This window comes from Eptesicus fuscus, chromosome 14 (assembly GCF_027574615.1).
Source record: "Eptesicus fuscus isolate TK198812 chromosome 14, DD_ASM_mEF_20220401, whole genome shotgun sequence".
Classification (NCBI taxonomy): Eukaryota; Metazoa; Chordata; class Mammalia; order Chiroptera; family Vespertilionidae; genus Eptesicus; species Eptesicus fuscus.
In genome coordinates, this window is record NC_072486.1 from 59095575 (window position 1) to 59118377 (window position 22803).

Consider the following 22803-nt stretch of genomic DNA (forward strand, 5'->3'; position numbering starts at 1 on the left):
CGCACCCTCACGCCCTCTTGCCGGGGCCGGCGGACCTGAGGCCACACACCCCCGCCCCTGCGCTGGGCCGGGGGACCTGAGGCTGTGCCCTCTGCCCAGCAGGGCTTGACAGGGGACCTGAAGCTGTGCCCCCTGCCCAGCAGGGCCTGGGTCTCACGCAATTTCAAGGCACGCACGGGTGGGGTGGGACTTGACTCTGGGTCCCGCGGTGCACCCCAGACTCTGACAGGAGGGAGATTTTCATATACATTTTACTAATTTTCTTTCATCTCTGACACTTCTATTTAGAGAAAGGGCAAATAACAATATTAAAATATTTCCTCTAACTAATTCCCTAGTACTAGCCACTAGTATTACTATAATGTGGGCTTTTCAAGTTTAAAATTGTTTTGAAGCCAAAAGTAACTTGCTGTATTTTTTCACCCACACCAAAACTCGATGCTGGAATTAGATGTGAGCTCACAGAACTCTGCAACCTTCATACGGAACCAGCTGCCACCTGCAGTCCACGCTGAACAAGCTACCCAGGCATTAGATTAGGCTGGGCCTTCATGATCCAGCCCGTCAAGATCTCCAGCCCAATCACCATAGGCAGTCTGATACACTACACACAGTACCTGCATTTAAAGCAAAGTTGTTTTTCCTAGGGGACTTTTAATAATAAAGTGGCATGGCTATACCACTTGACCACCATTCAGAAAATCCAGTATGTGATTACACTTAGCTTTTGCTCAAGTATAGTAATGATGTTTATTTTCCTATCATCACTAGTACACCAGAGGTTCCTACCAATTCTTTTTTTTTTTTTAATATATTTTATTGATTTTTTACAGAGAGGAAGGGAGAGGGATAGAGAGCTAGAAACATCGATGAGAGAGAAACATCGACCAGGTGCCTCCTGCACACCCCCTACCGGGGATGTGCCTGCAACCAATGTACATGCCCTTGACGGGAATCGAACCTGGGACCTTTCAGTCTGCAGACCAACGCTCTATCCACTGAGCCAAACCGGTTTCGGCTTCCTACCAATTCTTAATGTCTTACTGTTATCCTACCTAATAATAGACAAATATGCAAATTGACCATACCTCCGCTACACCCAAGCCACACCCACCAGCCAATCAGGGTGAGTATGCAAATAAACCTAACCAAGATGGCTACAGCCACCGAGAGCAAGGTTTCCCAGGCAACAGAGGGAAACAAGCTTTCCGCCTGCCCTTGACAGGCCTAATCCTCCACTCAAGCTACAAAGTTTCAATTATAGAAGGTAAACAAATTCAAAGAGACCAGGCCCGGATTGCCCGCAGTAACGGAGAAAGCAAAGCTTTCTGCACACCCTGGCCAGGCTCAGGCCTCTGCTTAAGGCTACAAAGTTTCAATTATAGAAGGTGAATTAACTCAAACAGAAATGGCTGCTGGTGGAGCATGCAGGAGGCTTGACTCTGCTCCAGGCTACAAAGTTTCAATTGTAGAAGGTAAATAAATTCCAGATACCAGTGCCTCCGCTTGGGTTGCCAGGGGGCGTGGCTGGCCTGCAAACCACCACAGGCTCCTCGCTCAGGCCGCCCCACACCCCAAGGGAACCCCCACCGGATCCGGGACACCCTTCAGGGCAAACCAGCTGGCCCCACCCTTGTGACAGGCCTCTATCCTATCTAATAAAAGAGCAATATGCAGATTGTCCACGACTCCAACACACAATATGTCTGCCCCCATGTGGTCAAAGATCCTGCCCCCATGTGGACACAAGATGGCCACCACAAGATGGCCAGCAGGGGAAGGCAGTTGGGAGGCACCCAGCCTGCAAGGGAGGGAAGTTGGAGGTGATCAACCCTGCAGGGGAGGGCAGTTAGGGGTGACCAGGCTGGCAGAGGAGGGAAGTTGGGGGCAAACAGGCTGGCAGGGGAGCAATTAGGCATCAATCAGGCTGGCAGCAGAGTGGTTAGGGGGTGATCAGGCTGGCAGGCAGAAGCGGTTAGGGGCAATCAGGAAGGCAGGCAGGCAAGCAGTTGGGAGCCAGCAGTCCTGGATTGTGAGAGGGATAACCAACTGCCCATTTAGGCCCAATCCCACTGGGATCGGGCCTAAATGGGCAGTCGGACATCCCTCGAGGGATCCCAGATTGGAGAGGGTACAGGCTGGGCTGAGGGACACCCCCCCCCCGTGCATGAATTTCGTGCACCGGGCCTCTAGTAATGATAATAATGGCCAAAGCCATTCACAGCAGCTTTAGTGTTCTTTCTATCCTGAAAGTAACAGATTATAATCAGTAGAGATCTAGAAACATAAAATGATTTAATTATTAGAAAATATTATAACCGATTCATGTTCTGAAACGAGAAAAGCTATCCTCATTCTCATACATTTACCCCTGCCATGCCCACTGCCTGAAATGCTCACCCCTTCTTTATCTGAAAAGCTTCTTTTTATCCTTTATCAGCAGCTTGAAAATTAAGTGCTTATGAACACCTCCCTGTCTATCCCAGCTCTTGTATACACATCTCGGCTACACATATACAACTCCATCAGAATGCGTACCACTGTCTGATCACTTGTTTGCATGTTGAGTTAATTAGGATTTCTAAAAGTAAAGCTATAAGTAACAGAGAACCAAAATACTAGTGACTCGAAACAGTTTATTCCTCTCTCATAGAGAAGTCTGGGCTCTGGTCACCAGAGGTGTGACAGACACCCCACAGTATGAGAAACCCAGGCTCTTTCCACCTCCTAGCTCTACCACCGTGATGGTGCTATCTCACCTGCATGGTGTGGGATGGCGCATCACCACATTCATCAGACTGTGTGTGAACATCCTCATACCTGCACTGGGTGGGGAAGGAAAGAGAGCCTGTTCCTCCCCTTTAAATGTAAGTTGCAGTGAATTTGAAGTTGCACATATCAAATTCACTCACTCCCTACTGGTGAGAATTAAATTACATTCATGGGTGGCTGCCAGGAAAGCTGAGAAATGTTTACATTTTGGGTGACCATGTGTTTGGCTGAAAATCAGAGCCTCTATTAATACGCAGGAAGGGAAAACAAATGTGGGGGACAAGTGCCAGTTTCTGGGACACAGTCATGTTCCCTTCCTCTCCTTCGGCCTTCAAGGGGTTCTGTTAGTTACTGTATCCTAAAGGCCTGGTGAAGTAATCATCATAAATCTAAACAGATTCAATAAATAAACAGAAAGCCCTAGAAAACCTAGGTGAGGTGACAGTAGTATAATAACTGCTGGCTTCGCCAAAACCGGTTTGGCTCAGTGGATAGAGCGTTGGCCTGCGGACTCAAGGGTCCCAGGTTCGATTCCGGTCAAGGGCATGTACCTTGGTTGCGGGCATGTCCCCAGTAGGAGGTGTGCAAGAGGCAGCTGATCGATGTTTCTTTCTCATCGATGTTTCTAACTCTCTATCCCTCTCTCTTCCTCTATGTAAAAAATCAATAAAATATATTTTTAAAAAAAAAATAACTGCTGGCTTGCCTCAATGCTACGTTCTGACATCCCAAGGGAAGATGAGGGAGAGTTAGAAACAGGTAAATGAGGAGGGAGCCCCCCATCCTGAAGCTGTCTTCTCATGAACGACCTTAGGTACCGTTCCAGTTAGATCAACAACCTGAGGCACAGGATGAGTTCCAGTGGAACAGGGCAGGCCAAACAACCAATCACGTGTCACAGAAAACTCCAAACTTGGTTTAGACTTCTAAATGGAAATATTACACTACCTGTATGGCTTTATGTTTAAAGGTTTAACATTTTTTTAAGTTAGTTACATATCCTCTTTTTATAAAATGTATGTATGAGTGTATATGACATTTGCACAGTTTTAAAAATAATAAAACAAAAAACAGTATTTCCACCAGTTCGCTTAAAACAGTACCATTACCCTCGAAGCCCCTGTGCTCCTCTCTCTGTCTATCCTCCTCCTTCCTCTCCAGGTGTGATCTCCCGCCTGAGATTCATATTTATGCTCCCACCTTGCCTTCTTCATACTCCGGACACATGAAGATGTACATGACTTAAAAAGATAACTATTCACTTCTGTTTCTGACCTGCATGCAGATGAAGTTAGACTATACATATGCCTTTGAGATTCAACCAAGTTAAGGTTTAGTGTAGTTCATTTATTTTCATTGCTACATAGCATTCCACCACAATTTATAAATCTATTCTCCTCTTGTCTTAGGTATTTGAGTTGTTTCCAGGTTTTTGTTATTCTGCTATGAAGAACACTTGTCAATAGGTTTTGCCTTTCAATTTAAGTTCTCAACCCATCAAAAATTTATTTTCCTAAATGACATAAGGTTCAAAGTCAATGTCTTGTTTTGTTTATGAAGAATCAATGGTCTCAGCACCCATTATTGACTACTCTATCACATCCCTACAAATCTGCAATGTCATCTCTGTCCCACATCCGAGTACTTGGTTTTATAACGGTGCCTCGGGTGCCCCGCAGAAGAAGGGAAAAGGGGACGATGAAGTGAGCATTTAAGCAGCTGGGTCTCAGGGCCCACAACCCCACTTAGATCAACCATCTCCAGTTTAATCTGTTTTCTATACTGAAGTGTGAAATAAGACTTAAATAGAAGACAGGTTCTATGATTGAAAAGTGAGTTTGCAAGCACTAGGTTTAAGTTCTAAAGCACTCTCTACCATTAAAACCTACTGTTTTACTTTCTAAACATCATATTACATACATGTTTACATCAATTTTTTTCTGAATTTTGATAACATCACTTCAGGTAAGACAATCTCTATTAGTAAATGTAAAACTACTTTCTGAAGCGTGTCTTATTGAAATGATGATAAACTTACGTAGCATCCTCATCAGTTTTTAATGTCTCTCACTATAAGCCATAAATGCTTGTCGTCCTCTCTATTTTCTAAAAAAGCTCAATGAGAATTAGTTACATCCTATCAAGTACTCAAACTGCCAAAAATTTAATTTCTCATGATCCAAAAGAATGACTAAAAAAATGAGCAAAACTGTTATTTTTTTTCTTATTAAGGCATTAATGTGAACCAAATACTGAAAAATAACAAAGAAGCTTTTAGAATTTTCTGTTACATTTTGTTAGAAGTTTTTTACTGTTTTTTTTTTATACTTTGGTGTGTGTTTTTTCCAAAATAACTATTACTTGAATTATAAAGAAAAATGCATATGTACAATTTTTAAAACTCAAATACGTATCTTATTTTAAAGCATTCCTTCTTTTTGTATGAATGAATGACAATTAGTAGAAAAAAAATTGTCTTTAAAAAAAGAATAAGATTATTTGTCACCAGCTAGTTCTGCTCGCTAACCAAGGTTATTTCTCAAAGTGAGGTTCCTCTCAGGCTTCACCGAGGTTCTGCGGCAGCTCTTCCTCGCTCTCAGGATCCCCTGTGCCCTGACCTCAGGCCCTCCCACCTGCTCCAGCCACCATGGCTACAGAGGGTGCTGAATGAACTGGGTTATGCAGAAAAATAAATCCACTTTATGTAAATTAAATCCACAAAGAACTTTTTAAAGTAAAACATTTACATTGCATAGAGTAAGGCTACGAGATGGCACACTCAATTACAATGCTAACATAAGAATATTCTTATTTCCTAAACAATTTGAAATAATGCACTGGTCTGTGCATAACATGAGGAAAGCATATTTAATAGTACTTCTTAGGACCAGATAAAGAAGTTGGCATTTATAAAAACTGCGTTATAAATTTCATTATAGGACAAATCTTACATATAAGTTAAGATCAGTCTTTTTAAAATATACAAGAGGAAGAAGAATTAATTTTATGCACTATTTTAGAACCTGAAACAGAAGAGATAATTATGAAAGATGAAGGTTATTTTGAAATATTTATATGCAACTTTAAGAAGAAAAAGAGCATACATTTTTTTATGTCCCTTGCATATTGTTATTAACAAGTCATCAAAAAAAACTGAAAAGACTACAAAGAATTTTCTAATCAAATTTCAGGACATAAAGCTTTACAAGTGCTTCTAATATTTAAGGCTGTGGAACAAATATGTGGTATGAGTATAAAATTGCTGTACCTCATTTCAGCCAAAATGTCCCTGAAAATGTGTGTGCAATTTAAATCTTGCTTTAAATGCTCCATTATAGAGCAACTTGCTATTTAAGAGACTCCTATTATATATCCTTCTGTGAAAAGAAAAATCAATTCATAGTTAACCTATTTCAGGAGTGGGAACTTTTTTTCTGCCAAGGGCCATTTGGATATTTATAACACCATTTGAGGGCCAAAAATTACCCTGCTATATTTGGTCAAACATTTAATTAATTCACTCCTAATGCCTTGGCAGGGCCAGACCAAATGATTTTCAGGGCCTTGTATGGCCCACGGATTGCACGTTCCCCACTCCTATCTTTTTTTTTTAATTTATTTTTTAACTTTATTTATTATATTGGTTGGTGTGACATTGATCAAGATGAACATATGGGTTTCATGTGTGGATTTCTGTATATTGCACCCACTCCTGCCTTAGAGCAAGGTACTTCCAAACAGATTAATTACATACAAAACCATGAAGTATTCACAACCCCAGTCACCAAATACCCATTAGAGAGAAAAACTCCAAAAATACAGGTCAGGTCAGTATCAGAGCCCAGGTTTCCATCTTTATACGTAAAGCAAACCCACTTAGAGAAGTAAATTCTCAAGTGGTTGGAGCTTTACAGGCTAATTTAATGTCAAAGCTATAGAAATGCCACTCATTAAACTAATGGGAATGAAAGTGGCACTCTAATGCTAATATTATTAAGTACAAATAGAAGCACTAAGTAGCCCCAAGACAGAAAAGAAACTGTAATAAAAACTGAGTATATACTTCTACTTGGATCAATGACAAGTAATGGTCTCTACCCATTCAGGAGTTTTATTATCTTTATAAATGAGTGAAGACAAATCACAGGACTCCTATTCTGTTTATCAACCCTCCCACTAGGGCTTCTCAAATAAGTAGGCTTGTTCCTACAAATAACAAATAAGGAGATATTGAGGCTAGAGGCTGCCTTCATGGTGTATTTTTTAAGTGCCTCTTCAAGCCAAGCACTGTCCGTGGTACTGGAATGCACTAATGAATAAAGCTTGCATTCTGGGTATGCTGAGGCAAGTGTAGAAATTTAACAAGACATGTACTTATGAAGAAGAGTATTACAAGGAAAATAAAGTTAAAAAAAACAAACATGTAGTAAAGAATGGTCAGATGGGGGTGGGGGACAGGATGCTGGAAGAGGTCAGGGAGAATAATGAAATGTGGGCAGGAGACCTAGATCTGGAGGTCATCTGCACCCAGGCACTAAGCCGAGCTTGGTTCCAGCTGAGATCACCTGGGGAGAGTGTATGGAGTGAGCACAGGAAAGATCTCGAGACCAAACCTTGAGAAACTTCAGAGAGCACTTGAGAAGACTCGGAAAGAACATCAGGAGAAGACAAAAACAATAGCTGCTGACAGATCAAGTGAGATGAACACAGAAAAGCAAACACTGACCCGGCCAAGATGGAGGTCACTGGTGGCCTTGAGGAAACCCAACTCAATGCAGCACTGAGACTGGGGAGAGGAGAAAATGAGACAAAGAAGCGAGCACAGGTCTAGTTCCACAATGATACATTTTTAAAGCACCATTTTAATTTAAATCTATAACAGCTATTCTAATGGTTCCAGGGTTTGAACGTCTAATTTTATAGTCACAACATCCCCCTAAAGTGATCAGAACTAATAACAGCTCTACTTTTTATTATTATTATTTTGTTGTTGTTAATCCTCACCAGAGGATATTTTTTCCATTGAATTTTAGAGAAAGTAGAAGGAAGGGATGGAGAAGTGAGGGAGAAAGGGAGGGAGAGGCAGAGGAGGAGGAGAGAGAAGGGGTGAGAGAGAAAGAGAGAGAGAGACAGAGAGAGAGAGAGAGACATCCATGTGTCATCGATTGGTTGCCTACTACATGCCCCGGACAGGGCGGGAAATAAACCTGCAAGCCAAGTACATGCCCTTGACCAGGAATCAAACCCAGACCCTTCGGTGAGGGCCAACACTCTGATCACTTAGCCACACAAGCCAGGCATCAGCTCTATTTTTCAAATGAGAAAACTGAGGCACAGTGGTGCTAAACAGCCTAAGAGCTTATTTTGGACATGAGCGGCAATATTTTGTTATTTTTTTGAGATAATTTGTTCATCAGTTATCTTATCCTCCTGGTGAATCACACATTAAACCTGAAAAGCTATACTCAAGCTAAATGTTCATTAAAACTAATATCAACACGGCTGTCTAAGCACTACAATGAAGCAGTAGAGAGGCTCCAAACAACAGGAAGTCTAAGATTATCGTAGACACACACTCACAAGTTAGATTCCCACCTGTTATCACACACGCTTTGAAATAGCATCCCCACCTACTCAGCCCAATTGCCAAGGGCAGACTATGTAACAAACCATCTGTACTCTAACAGTCAGAGCCAATTGAGATGGGTTGATAATACCAAAGAAATCTCATTTTTTTCCATTCTTTTTTCCCCCCTGTGTGCTATTGAGTAACATTTTTAATTGCATGATAAATTGAAAATGTTGGCAGGAACTTAACTTCTGTAAAATTGGAGCTATTTTTAATGTTACTTTGATGGTCTTTTCTGGTGGATTTTTTTACTGCTTTGCCAGCAACAGAAGGAAATTTGACCCTATGAACCAAACCACTAGGAGGCAAAGCCTGCAGCTCCATGGTGTTGAGAAGAGACAAAGATCGTCCGCCTCTCTCCAATGATCTGACTGAACTATTCCATTATCCCTTCTCGAGGATAAGCTGAAAGGCAGATCTCACTTTGGTCCTAGGACCAGTCAGATTAATAAAATAACTGAAAAGGATGGCCATTTTTAATGGAAAACAGGTGTGATTTTCCCTGCTGAAATGTGAAAAGCATTCATTAGAGAAACTTTTGTTCCTGAATGAAATGCCAGCAAACCTTATAAAAACTGGTCAGCTGATCTATTCTCTCACCAAGCAGGTGATGTGTCATCTCAGCGAAATTACTTTTCAATGATTCTGTTGAGCTTGATATGTTTGCTAACTACTCTCTCCCCTTGTAACCAGAGATAAATCCTCCTATTTTGCTGAACACTGGAAAGTACAATGGACTATTGCTTGGAAGTTCCATACTTCAATTAAGTTTTGAAAGATGGGAAAGTTCCTAGTTAGATTATAGTGACTCTTCAATTAACCATCCTTACATAATGAAATTCCTCTGTAACTTAGTTAGATTTTAAAATGTTTTTCAATTACACACAGCGGTGTTGTCCGAGGCCAGACTCAAGGGCAACATTTCTATGTAATAAAGGTGTGTACACTCTCAGAGAACAAAAATCTACACATAGTCTCTACATCTCCTTTGGGCATCTTCCTACCTCTCAAAGGTAAGCTCTTTATCCTACTTCAGACCTCAGCTTCCTCTTTCCTCCTGTCACTGAGTCAGCCAGAAATTACTGAACATTTACTACACCAGGCACTATACTAAGAACAGGAAATAAAATAGTATTTCCCCCGTGGAGCTTATAGTTTTATGGCAGACTCCAAAGAGTGAGCATTAATCCACATCACAGTGTGGAAAGTGCTCAGAAAGGGAACATTAAGGATGTGAGCACACACTAGGGCCCACAACTTCAGTGTGTGTGTGTGCGCGCACACGTGTGTATGCTCATGTGTGCTTGCACATGTATGTGCACACACATGTGTCCATGTACATGTGTATGTGTGTGTGTTAGATTAGGGAAAGGAGAGCTCTTCAGTACAAGTGACAAATAAATTTAAGTTGAAAAGCTGAGAGACAAAGAAACAAACAGAATGCATATGAAAACTCTATAGAGACAGTACTAGCTATTACAATAATACTTGAGGAGAAAGAGACAGGCATAGCATCTATACTAATAAAAGGGTAATATGCTAATTAGACCTATAAACTGGATGTCTTCCAAACAAAGCCTCTGCGGCTGCTAGAGCTGAGGAGGGCCAGTGGCCAGCAGTGGCAGTAGCAGCAGGGTGATGGGGGCGGCACCTTCCCAATTGCCCGGTCGCCTCCCGCAAAGGGAGGCCAGACTGCGACTCAGGCTCGCTCCCCAGTGGCTTACACCATCAGAAGGACATCCCCTGAGGGCTCCCAAACTGTGAGAGGGGGCAGGCCGGGCTGAGGAACCTCCTCCAGTGTACGAGTTTTTGTGCACCGGGCCTCTAGCTTACTATAAAATGACACTTTGTAAACACTATTCACATCTTAACTTACCTAACTTTCACAACAACCTCGTGGATAAGTACTATTATTTCTATGCCCATTTAGAGATAAGAAAACAGAGGCACAGAGATTATGAAGCTAGTAAATGGGAAGCTAAATTTTAACAGTGAGCAATCTGGATCCAGACCCTCTAGTCTTCACTGATTTCTTATTCTGTCTCTCAAGAGACCAGGGAGGTAGGGGGACACAACTGAAAATCATCCCACATGGCGAGGGCCCAGAGTGCTTACTATTCTTACTCACTATCTAACAAAAAGAAAGAATCCAATGTCAGTGGTTTATCCTTGTTGACTAGTTGTGCCTGAGGTGAGTGACAGGCTGCACTGCTGGCCCGTAACCACATGATGGTCTAAGTGTCGAACGCAGGGCTCCGGTGGAGCAGAAGGTGATGGCAGGAAGGCTGTGTGTGCATTGGGGGGGGAGGGGGGCGGGATGTGGGAACTCAGCATACTTGGCATTTTCTACTCAGTTAAGCCTTGAATCTAAAATTGCTCTAAAATATTAAGCTTACTAATGAATAAAAATGAAATTATCAGGATTCATGCTAAAAAAGAAAGATTTTGTTTGTCCCCATTGAAGGAATTTTATGTACTAGAAGCCAGGGGGCAAGAAATTATGAAGGTAAATTTGAACTATTCCTTAAGCCAACTCTGAAATTAAAATTAGGACACTGAGAGTATGGAAGACACCTCTAGCCTTAGATACTCAGTTACCCACTCCCCAAGTGGCAGTTAAGTCCAGTCAGTCCTACAAAAATGTGTGTTGTGTTTCTATCAGTCCCTCCAGATGGTTGCAGTCCACCCTATGCTCCCAGAGGTCCCCGCCTGCCACAGCCTGGGGCACAATCCTCCTGCGCTCTGTGTCCCAGCAGAGGGGGTCTTTCCTTCCTGTGCTCCAATGCTAACTCTCCGTACTCCTGTGATTGGAGACTCCGAGATGCAACCTCATGTTTTCCAGGACATACAGCAACACCTTCATATTAAATAAACACTGGTAGGCTAATCTCCTTTTCCTTATGTCCTCAAACATATCTCTAGGCTTTGAGTTCTGATAACTATATATATGAGCTCTGGAATTATTACTCTGATGTAATTATGAGAGAGCACAGCAGGATCTCTAGGAAAGTGTATAGGCATTTATATTAAAAATGAAGGTAAACGTAGGAATGACAAGGCAATACTCTTTAAATCCAGAAAGACTGGCTGTTTACATCATAATATTTTGATGTAGAGCTATGGTGAGTCTTAAAAACTAAATATTTAATTGTCTAGGCTGGTCACCTCAAAATACCCCAAGTGCCTCCAATGCATCGAAACTGAAAGTGGTCTTATCCATCCATCATAGGAAAGCCCACAGTTCTAAAACAGCTCAAATAATCATTCCCTTCTCTCATCTCCTCTAGCAATTACATGCATACCATCTACTCAGGTGGTAACATTCACTTCCTGATATTGTTATTGACATGCAAGCCTTGGTTTCAGAACTGGATCCTAAGTCCTTATCTTTTCTTTCCTTTCACTTGACCTCTATCCCTTCCGAAGCCTAGGATGTGCAGGCCCTCACAGATCTTTCCATTTACCAGGATTAGGTCCTTTTTGTCAAAGAAGGAAATGCTATTGGTCTGATTTGTTATTTAATTAAATTTACTTATTTTTTCTTCAGATCAGCCCTGTTTAGTAGTCACATCTGGGTATCAAGTAACCTGTGTATCAAAGTTATGTTATTTGGAACGTACTATATAAAGGCATCCTTCCTCCCTTTAAATAATGACAGAGGCTGGATTTGCCTTTTTCCACATCTCAGCTACTCCTGCCATATTCCAGGAGGGACTGAGAACATACGCGACGGTGGCAGCCACGGAAGACTGGCATTCCCCTAGGCCAGTGATGGGCTACCTTTTGAGACTGGTGTGTCAAACTTCGCCAAAAAACTGAGCATAACTCGGGTAGTGTGTCACTTTGAGGAAAAAACATTATTTCGCAAATGTTTCATCCTCAGGAGCAGCAAATGTTTCATCCTCGGCATGCGGCCGCCTCAGCGTGTCATAGGTTCGCCATCACTGCCCTAGGCTGTGACTGGACTCACCTCTGCCATCTTTAAGCAGAAGACACTAATCGTGTCTCTTTTTGCTTTGAGCTCCCACTTGAATGGTGGCAGGTGTGTAAGTCCTGTGGCCACAGTGATAGCTTTAGCTGCTTGTCAACAGATGCTGGGAAATGATAGAAGCAGCAGGTTATCAAGTCTTTAAACCCATGCCACCTTGAAAGAATCCTGTGAATTCAGACCTGAACTTCACACGCTGCACACTTCAGGTCTTCCTCCAGAAAACTAATTTCTCCCCCAAAGTTTGCTCACCCACCTTGGAGTTCTCCGCTCCGACTGTAGAGCTCCCGCCTCTGCTCTCGCAAGTAGGCGCTCATGCTGATGGCATGGGAGGACGATTCAAACCTGCATGAAATGCATGGAAACAATGGTCAGGTGGTAAGCAAACAGGCGATGCGGGCTACAGATTCCAAAGTACTCTCCTCTAGTCTGAGATGCCCCCAATGGGCCACACCGGGACACTCAGGCTATGCCACGAAAGGCCAGGCGCGGGCTGGCACAGACCTTGATTTACGAACGGGCTCCTGGCTAACGCTCCTCCACAATGGTATTGGGATCTTCAGATGGCACAACTCTGATCAACTGTCTTTGGTCTCCAGATCCTCTGCCAGGATCCCTACACAGACAGCAAAGAGTAGCTCATAACGTCATTCTAACTTTGCCTGCCCAGCTCACGAGCTATCGGTAGCTGCCAGCTGTCACACCCAAGTCCTGGCAGCTCAGAGCAGACGTCGTGCCATTCTAAGTCCCCAGTTAGAGGATTAGACAAAGGGCATGCTAGGAATGCTGCTGATTCAGACGTGGGGAACCTTTTTTCTGCAAGGGCCATTGGGACCTTTATAACATCATTCGCGGGCCATACAAAATGATCAACTTAAAAATTAGCCTGCTATGTTTGGCCAAACATTTAATTAACTCACCCCTAATGCCTTAGCCGGGCCAGACCAAATGATTTCACGGGACTTACACAGCCCGTGGGCCGGATGTTCACCATCCTGAACTACACCAAAGGAGCAAGGCAGCTAAGTCCTCACAAACAATACAGCTTCGAAAGGGCTGCCAGGCTCTGACCTGCACCTGCCACATGAAATGCTCTGGAACATACCAAGCTCCAGACATGTGTTTGCCCACACCTACCCGGAACTGTTTCAGAGGGGAAGGTTCATGATATAGAACATAGATCTAAAATAATGCATAGCAAAAAAAAAAACAAACCAAACAAAAACACACACACACAAATGAAAATCACAATCTTAAGAGAAACTTGCAGATAAGGAAGAAACAGTTAAAATTGTGACTCTATCAAACAGTAAATCCTCTGCTAAGTAGTTCCACTTCCAACCAAGTAACTTCAAAGTCAGAATACCAGGCTGATGGGAGAAATCCGTGGAAGAACTGCTGCCATTGAGGCGTAAACAGCACTACAATGGACGAACAGCGGTGATACAGAATAGGTTCCTGGCCACAAGGAGGGAGCACCATCATTTCCTTAATTCGGCCTCCTTTATCCATCCTCTGACAAGGACGATGCGCACTAAGCTGAATGTCAGTCTGAGGGGGACACTTGGGCTGCTTGATCCTCTCTCTGCACCCTGCCAAGAACTAAGAGGACACTCACAGCCAGAAGGAAGGCCCAGTGTGCAGTAAAGTACCACCTGCCAGTCAAGTAGAAAAAGGAAGCCGCTGGCCTCCAAAAAGCATGCTGACAGCTATTGATCAGAAATGACAAGGGAAAGAAATAAACTCTTGAGCAAAGAATGGAGAGGCACACATTATACAATAAGAGAACTTAAACACACTTAATTAACCTTGGCTCAGGGCAATTAAAAGGAGCAATAAAGTCCTTCACGGATGTGATAAAAACAGGTTACAGCTCACCAAAATCCTCATCCTCATGACCTGATGTATTCCTTCGGAATCCTTTTATGTTTGGAACAAGTCACAGATTGGTACAATTTTACAGTAAAAGGGGCTCTAGAGATGACCTAGTCTCGCCTCCTTATTTCGCAGCAAAGGCACGAGGTCCTCAAGCCGGGAGATCTGCTCCGGACCACAGGGCCCACCGAGGGTGGAACCCAGACTAACAAAGGCAGATCTGAGATAATGGCCTATGTGGGTGAGGAGTTTTTATTTCTATGCGATCATAATAAATATGTGACAATTATTCACAATCATTTCCAACAATTTATGTTTTCCAGTACCACAATTTCAGGATTGGCTAAATGTTTTAAAATGGCTATGTGGTCTCAGGGGTGACGGTTGAGAGCATGAAATCTAAAAACCCTGAAACCTGATTTCTGCACTACATCTACATTTAGATGGTGGGTTGAGCTGGGAGAGGGGGGACAGGAGAGGAGGGGTAGCCTAACAGGCAGCATCTGAGGCAGTCTCAGTGTCCCTACCCACTACCTTTCCCGCAGCTCCAGTTCTACTGGGGGGTTCTGCTACCTGCCTCCTCTCTTCTCAGCAGTTCTCTTTCCTGTGCTCAGGGAAGTGGCTCCCTCTCCAGCTTGAGACCCATCCCCAGAAGGAAGCTAACTGGTGTAAGACAACCACCCAGTCTATTTGCCCTTGCCAGGGACTACTTCAGGCATGGACAGAGACCCAATCCTTGTCTCCCGAGGAAAACGTGCAGAGGGGCTCTGTCACTGGCAGGAAAAATTAATGAATAAGCAATAATTTAAATTAATTTAAAAGCATTTGAAGGGGGCAGGTCCACTTGGAAGACAGTTTGGCAGTGTCATACAGTTAAACGTGGTCTACCATATGCTCCTGGGTATTTACCCAAATGAGCTGAACACTTACAGGGCCACAAAAACCTGCACGTGAGTGCTTATGGTAGCTTTATGGAAGCAAGGCACCTTTCAATAGCTGAATGGGAAAATGATGGTACATCCATACAACGGAATTATTCAGCGATACAAAGAGATCTACTGAACTACAAAAGACATGAAAGGACCTTAAATGCATATTGCTAAGTGGAAAAAAGCCTGAAAGGGCTACATACTATATGACTGTAACTATGAAAGGCATTCTGGACAAGACAAAGTAAGAGACAATAAAAAGGTTCAGGGAGCAGGAAAAAAGGAGTAGGAATAAACAAGTGGAAAATGTGGGGTGTTTAGGGCAGTGAAACTATTTTGTATGAGACTGTAATGGTGATCTATATCATAATACATTTCTCAAAAAACATAAAACTATAGGCAACAAAATGTGAACCCTAATGGAAACAATGGACTTCAGCTAATAATTATATAAATATTGGTTCATCAAGTATAACAAATGTACCAGATTCATGCAAAATGTTGATAGAGGAGGTTATAGGAGAGGGGGACTTAAGAGAACTCAGTGTACTGGCTGCTCGATTTTTCAAAAAACCTAAAATTGCTATAAACAATAAAGACTACTAATTAAAAAAAGATTTATAGGCAGAATCACCGCCTACTTGCTGGCATCACCATTCTTACTGGAGTGGAAATGAAGGCAGAGAAATGGGAAGGGCTGGTGAGGTAAGGAGTCCTCTACATTCATCCTTATTGTGTGAGATAACAACTGCCCCCGCTTTAATCTACTCCTGGCTCATGTGGGGTTCTACATCATTTGCAGAGGAAAACATTTTTACTGATACTGCATCTAACCTCTGAAAAAAACTGTAAAAAGAAAAAGAAAGAAATGCACTCAATAAACAGAATGGATTTTATTCCACTGTGAAAAGAATAAATTCCTCTCTTCTAGCCCCAAGATAAATGAAGTGCTAAAACTTTCCTTAATGATTAAGAACTCTATAAATCCATGATTTAAAAAAAAAACAAAAAAAAGCCCTGGCCAGTGTGGGGTAGCTGGTTGGAGGGTCATCCTGTGCACTGAAGGGGTGCTGGTTGCATTCAGGTCAGGGCACATGCCTAGGGGCAGATTCGATCCCCATGAGAGTGGTAAGGGTGGCATCCAGTTGAGGTGTCTGTCTCTCTCTCTCTCTCTCTCTCTCTCTCTCTCTCTCTCTCTCTCGCACTTTCTCTCTTCCTCTCTCTCTCAAAATCAATAAAAACATATCCTCAGGTGTGGATTAAAAAAGAGAAAAGAACCTGCCCAAAAAAACAAACCTCAAAAGTGAATCAGTGAAAGAATACTGGAGCTGCCATTAGTTCCAAACACTGCGATGATCCATACTTCTGTAGCCACTTGACATGCTTAGATTTACAGAAACAACTGCTTAAATATCTATTAACGCTTCAAAAGCACCCATAGGTCTACCAAGATTTAAATCCTGCTTCTAGCACTTGCTAGCTGTGTAAACTTACATAAGTTACCTAACCTCTCTTGTGCTTCAGTTTGTTGTTGTTGTTGCTGTTTTTACATGTAAAATTGGATTAAAAATTGAACCCACACCTGTAAGGTCATACGGAGTAAATAAGATAATCCATGAAAAGGGCTTCATGCCTTGGCTAGCACTCAGTAACAACTCAGTAAGTGTTAGCCAATACTCCAGCTGCTGAAATTTGATGGAACCTGAATTATGCTTGAGACTGTTTGGAGTAACTTACCTTCCACAGTATCTGGCAATAGTAAGCACTCAATCAATGGTAGCTGTTATTGTTGTCATTATTATCAATGTTAATAATAATATAACTGTTAGCTGTTACCTAGTGACATATAGTGGGGTTAGCTAAGATAGTAATTAGAAGGAAAAAAAAGTCCAGATTGTACATTTATGAAATCAAACAAAACCCAATACCACTTAGTTAGACAGATTTACATAACTTTATTAACAAAGGTTGCTTCTTGGAACTTGGGGTCTTTCAAAGGCTGAAATATTACATTTAATTTCATGTAAATTCCTCAGAAACAACTGAAGAGCTTAATTTCCCTTCATTAAATAGAAAACTCCCCGGAAATAAATTCCTGCCGTTTTTTGTTGTTGTTTTTTAAGTTCTAGATAGTCCAGTAACCGTATTCCAATATGACCACTTCCCCTTAAAAAAACTAAAGTATACCAAATTGAATAGACATTCACTTCCTATAAATTATTTCAAAACTTTAACTGGGTGAGGTAATGGCTGTCAATTAAGTAGCAAGTCCTGCCTGGATCTAACATTTCCTAACACCTGTTATATGACCAACAGGGAGATACTTACTTGAAAAGAGAATTTTTTGGCCTTTGAGGTTTCTTCTTGGCAAAAAAGGCTGCGAACTCTCGTCCAGTGCTGGCGTAACTCAATTGAGCTGATGGTTCAGAGGCCGTACGAGTATTTTTCATGTCCAAGTACTCAGTCAACAGCATCTGTAGAATCAGATAAGCAACATAATATGCACATTTAGAGGTGCTATCAGGAAAAGCAATTTTAAAGCCTAAGAACCTAATTCTAAATCCTCATCCTTGCCATGTAGAAGTATAGTAACCTAGCTATTCATATTTCCAGTGGTGGATCTGAGGAAGTTATTCTACCCAGAAGCCATCTATTCTCTGTCTGCATTGAAAACTAGGGAAAGGGTGTGGTGGGCATTTGAACATAGGAGTAAAATAAGAGTTTATATCTCACTTATATGTGGAATCTAATTAACAAAATAAACTGGTGAACAAAATAGATCCAGAGATAAGCATGCAACAGATTGATAAGCATGCAACAGATTGATGAATTTCAGAGGGAAGGGGCAGGGGGCAGGAGGGAGTTAAACAAAAGAACTTATATGCATATGTGCTTAACCTATGAACAGATAATGGAGCAGTGAAGGACTGGAGAGGGGCCTGGAAGGGGGCAAAATGGGGGAGGGGCGGGGAGGAGAGGGATGGGGGACATCTGTAATATTTTCAACAATAAAAATATTTTTTTAAAGAGAGTTTATTTGAGCCAAACTGACATATACTGGGGAGCAAGATCTCAAAGGCTCTGAGGGAACATTTTTATTAAGGTTCTACTATGTACCAGGCACTGTGTTGAGTTTATCCTTTAGTCATAACTTAATCATCGATTATTCCAAATTATAGCATCATCAGCAACAATGCCACAACATTTACTGAGGGCTTACTATGTTGCAGGCAAGGAGCTAATCCATTTAGATGTTTTTCCACGTTTAAAAAGAGCAAAATTGTATCACATAAGTTCTCAGATTACGAGGAGAAAAGGAGGCTCAGCAGAGGCTCAGGCATATGGCATGAAGCTGGGAGACTGGCTCGGGATCCATGGTCTACCGGCACAGAGGACAAGCACTCTACCCAGCCTGCTCAGAGGTGCCACAGGCCATAGCAGGCTGAGGGCCTGGCTGAGGAGTAATTTCTAGGGCCACTACTCACCTTAAGAGCTTCAAAGCAGCAAACAAACAAAAAATAGCTTTTGATCACTACTCTCAGTGGGGCCCTCTTATAAAATGAATCCACTATAGAGTCTCAGGGGTGGGGGCCTGGGCTAGAATCAACTGTTCTACAGATCCTAAGACCACTGTTCTCAAAAGTCCCCACTATTGTGAAAGGAAACAGAATAACTACCCTGGACTAAGTACATCAACTCATTTCCATAATCACCACATTTAAATCCTTAGGATACCCAAGTCTTATAGACATATAGGCAAGCAATTCTACCCAAGACAGAACTAAAAACCTTCTACAGACTCCGGGCTGCCGTATAACTATTTATTCCTGCAGGCATGTTTACATTCACTCATTCATTCATTCAGTGAAAGTCTGAGGACCATATTAAGCATTATCATAAAAAAACATTTAGAAAGCACTCCATAAACATAATGCTGCCCCAAGTAAGTTTTAAAGCCATTATGTCTCTAATATGAGAACACACCCACAACTGAGTACTTATTAAATATCAGACACTTTAAAAACAGGATCCTCCTCCACCCTAAAACCTATGAGGTAGAGGAGTTACTACCTGCATTTTAGAGAGGAAGAAAGTGAGAAGCAGTGGTATTTAGAAACTAACCTACATGCATGGGAGGGATAAGGTTATTGGGAAATCTCTGTACACTCCCCTCATTTCTGCTGTGAACCTTAAACTACTCTGAGAAATAGTCTGAAGTAACAAATGAAACAAGCCTAAGTCTTGTAGGTATAGCACAGCCGGCCTAATTGACTCCAGAGCCTGTGCTCTCCTCCCATGACACGTTATTCTCACTAAAAGCATAAAAACTGTCAATAAGAATGGCTGTAAGTGGCAGTAGATGGACTTTATTTCATATTCTGCAAAATAAAAATTTATACTGAGAAAGTATAAAACATGTTAACAGATTGGTCAATGTTTTTTTATTTATTTACAAGGCCACTGGACTATTACTCAACATGATGATAAAGTAATATAATGACAAATACCATCTCTGTTAATATATTACTCAAACTCCCCAGTAGTCAGGGAGACTACTGAATTGGGTCTCTACGTTAGTAACTCAACTGAGGGACTCAATTTGTAGATTTGACACTGACACCAATAAAGTCTGCAGGAATCTGTGATCAAAAGAGGGCTAGTAAGCCAGAAGAGAATATCAAATTGATATAACATAGGAAGACATCTACAAATGCACTGGTTTTAACACCAATATGACAGAGGGATGTTTCTACCAAAGTATGAAATATACTGACCAAGTAATTCTTCTGAGGTACTTACTAGTCCTAGAATTCAATGACTGGCCTTGTGCAATAAAATACTGACTAACCAGAATCTAACTGGCCAGCATCCTTAAAACCCTAATATTTTAAGATCACTGCTCTTTTTCTCCACATCAACAAATTCCCCTATTTATTACTTCTCAACACTGTTATTCTACTTCCAGCCGATGGCTTCTCCCTATCTATAAATATGTACTACTTCTACCTTCTCAACAAAAATCTTGCTTTGGTCCCCATGGTCTACCTATAACCTTGTATTTAGGTTCCAACTTCAGAAACATCCTTCACAAATATTTATTTCCTTTACCCTGATGTAGTTTACTCCTGATTTCTCTCACAAGCTCCAGTCGCTGATTTGGAATCATATATTTCACTGACATAGTCACATACTTACTGATAAAATCAACCTAAATTCTGAAACCTAAATCATCCTCCCAAAAAAATCAATAATTCCTTCTGTCTTTTTTGTTTGCTTATAGTTTTTTATTCTCACTGCTCTCCAGATTTAAAACTTCAGAACCATCTTTTGATATTCCTTTATCCTTTGTGTCCATAAGAGAGTTAGTCCCCAAATCCATTAATCATTCTTTATGGACTATAATTTTTGTCCTTTCTTGTCCATTCTGATAGCAACCAATTAATTCAACTCAGTTTTTCCTATTTAAATTTCTGCCTCTCACCTCTTACTCTTCTAGTCTTTTCCAGACGCTATCAAACACTTGCTGCTATTACCATAAGGCTACTCATCTCACAATGTACAAACATCTGATCTCAATATGTATTTCCAATAGTATCTTATTCTCCTTACAGTGAACCCAACACTAGTCAAAATCACCCACTTTAGCTCTAGTCGGTTTGGCTCAGTGGATAGAGGGTTAGCCCACAGAGACTGAAGGGTCACGGGTTCAATTCTGGTCAAGGGCATGTACCTTGGCTGCAGGCTTGATCCCCAACCCCCATCAAGGCATAGAGGCAACCAATTGATGTATCTCTCTCATATTGATGTTTCTCTGTCTCCCCTGCTCCCTTCCACTCTCTCTAAAAACAATGGAAAAATATCCTCGGGTAAGGATTAACAAAAACAAAAGGAAAAAAAACCACCCACTTTACTCTTCCCTGAATATGCCTGGGCCTTCCATTCCAGAACGCCTAACCTAGCTTAGCCTCTCTCCTAAATAAATCCTAACAAATCCATCCAAAAACAATTCCACTGCTTCTCTTCGACGAGTCCTTCCCAGGCTACTCTAGGCCAGTGGTCCCCTTTTCTGAACTCTTAAACTACCAATTTTACACATTATTCAGTAGCTATTCATCAAAAACTGCCTAATAATATTAATTATTTCATGAAAAATGCCTGACCACCTTAAATGTAAATGCTATAATCCTTAAAAGCACTATATTTTTTTACTCCCACCATAGAGCCATGCAACATACCAGAAAACCAAAAAGAAAAAGTGACTCACTGATTTTTAAACAGTATGTGACAGGAAGCCTTGATATATACACTGAGTGGCCAGATTATTATGATTTCTGAACGCATAATAATCTGGCCACTCAGTGTTTGTGTATATACACTGAGTGGCCAGATTATTATGGCCACCCCATCGGTACTTCGATGGGCCACCTTTTGCCTTCAATACTGCGGCGATTCTTCTTGGCATTGACTCCACGAGATGTTGAAAGGTGATGCAAGGAATCTGTCACCATGCCTGATGAATAGCACTGTCCAGTTCTGTGAGATTGGATGGTTGTGGAACCAGCTGCCTGATGGCTCTTTTAACTTCGTCCCACAAATGCTCAATTGGATTGAGATCTGGTGATGGTGGGGGCCACCTAAGCAAGGTAAAGTCTCCCTCATGTTCTTGAAACCACTCCTGCACAATACAAGCACTGTGGCATGGCGCATTGTCTTGTTGGAAGAAACCATCTCCATTGGGATACGCCATCAACATGATAGGATGAACTTGATCAGCAACGATACTTAGGTATGTTGTGCTATTCAGATGTTGTTCCACACAAATTAAAGGGCCCAAATCATGCCAGGAAAACAAGCCCCAAACCATAACACTGCCCCCACCAGCTTGAAGGGTTATACTCATGCATGTGGGGTGCATGCTTTCATGCTGTTTCCGCGAAATTCTTACTCTACCATCTGCATGATGCAACTGGAAACGTGATTCATCAGAACACATGACTTTTTTCCAGTGCTCGACTGTCCAATCTTTGTGTTCCTGTGCGAATTGGAGACGTTTTATCTTGGTAACTGCAGACAGCAAAGGTGTTTGAACAGGCCTTCGGCTTCCATATCCCATAGGATGCAGTGTACGGCTAATTTGCCTACAAACGTCAGGTGGTCATAATAATCTGGCTACTCAGTGTGTGTGTGTGTGTGTGTGTGTGTGTGTGTGTGTGTGTGTGTATTAGAGGCCCGGTGCATGAATTCGTGCATGGGTGGGGTCCGGTCAGCCTGGCCAGGGGGAGGGGACATGGGCGGTTGGCCGGCCTACTTGCTGGTTGAACTCCTGGTTGAGGGGACAATTTGCATATTAGCCTTTTATTATATAGGATATACACTGAGTGGCCAGATTACTATGTGTTCAGAGATCATAATAATCTGGCCACTCAGTGTATATTATGATATACATATTAGAGATAGTCCCCAAAACAGAATGAGCTCTATAAATGAGTTTTCAGTATAAAACCTATAATAGAGCTCGGCCGGCATGGCTCAGTGGTTGAGCATCGGTCTATGAACCAGGAGGTCACAGGTTCGATTCCCGGTCAGGGCACATGCCCGAGTTTCGGGCT

At 41.9% G+C, this 22803-nt stretch overlaps 1 protein-coding gene across 1 annotated transcript in view; it reads right to left on the bottom strand.

Moving 5' to 3' along the window:
- EXOC4 (exocyst complex component 4) overlaps nucleotides 1–22803 on the bottom strand; it is a 737356-nt gene that overhangs the window by 501522 nt on the left and 213031 nt on the right. The window contains exons 8-9 of the mRNA XM_008150517.3: nucleotides 17522–17667; nucleotides 12646–12734 (exon numbers count right to left, since the gene is read on the bottom strand). Of these exons, the coding sequence (XP_008148739.2) occupies nucleotides 12646–12734; nucleotides 17522–17667 (235 nt within the window). The remainder of the gene's footprint in view (nucleotides 1–12645; nucleotides 12735–17521; nucleotides 17668–22803) is intronic.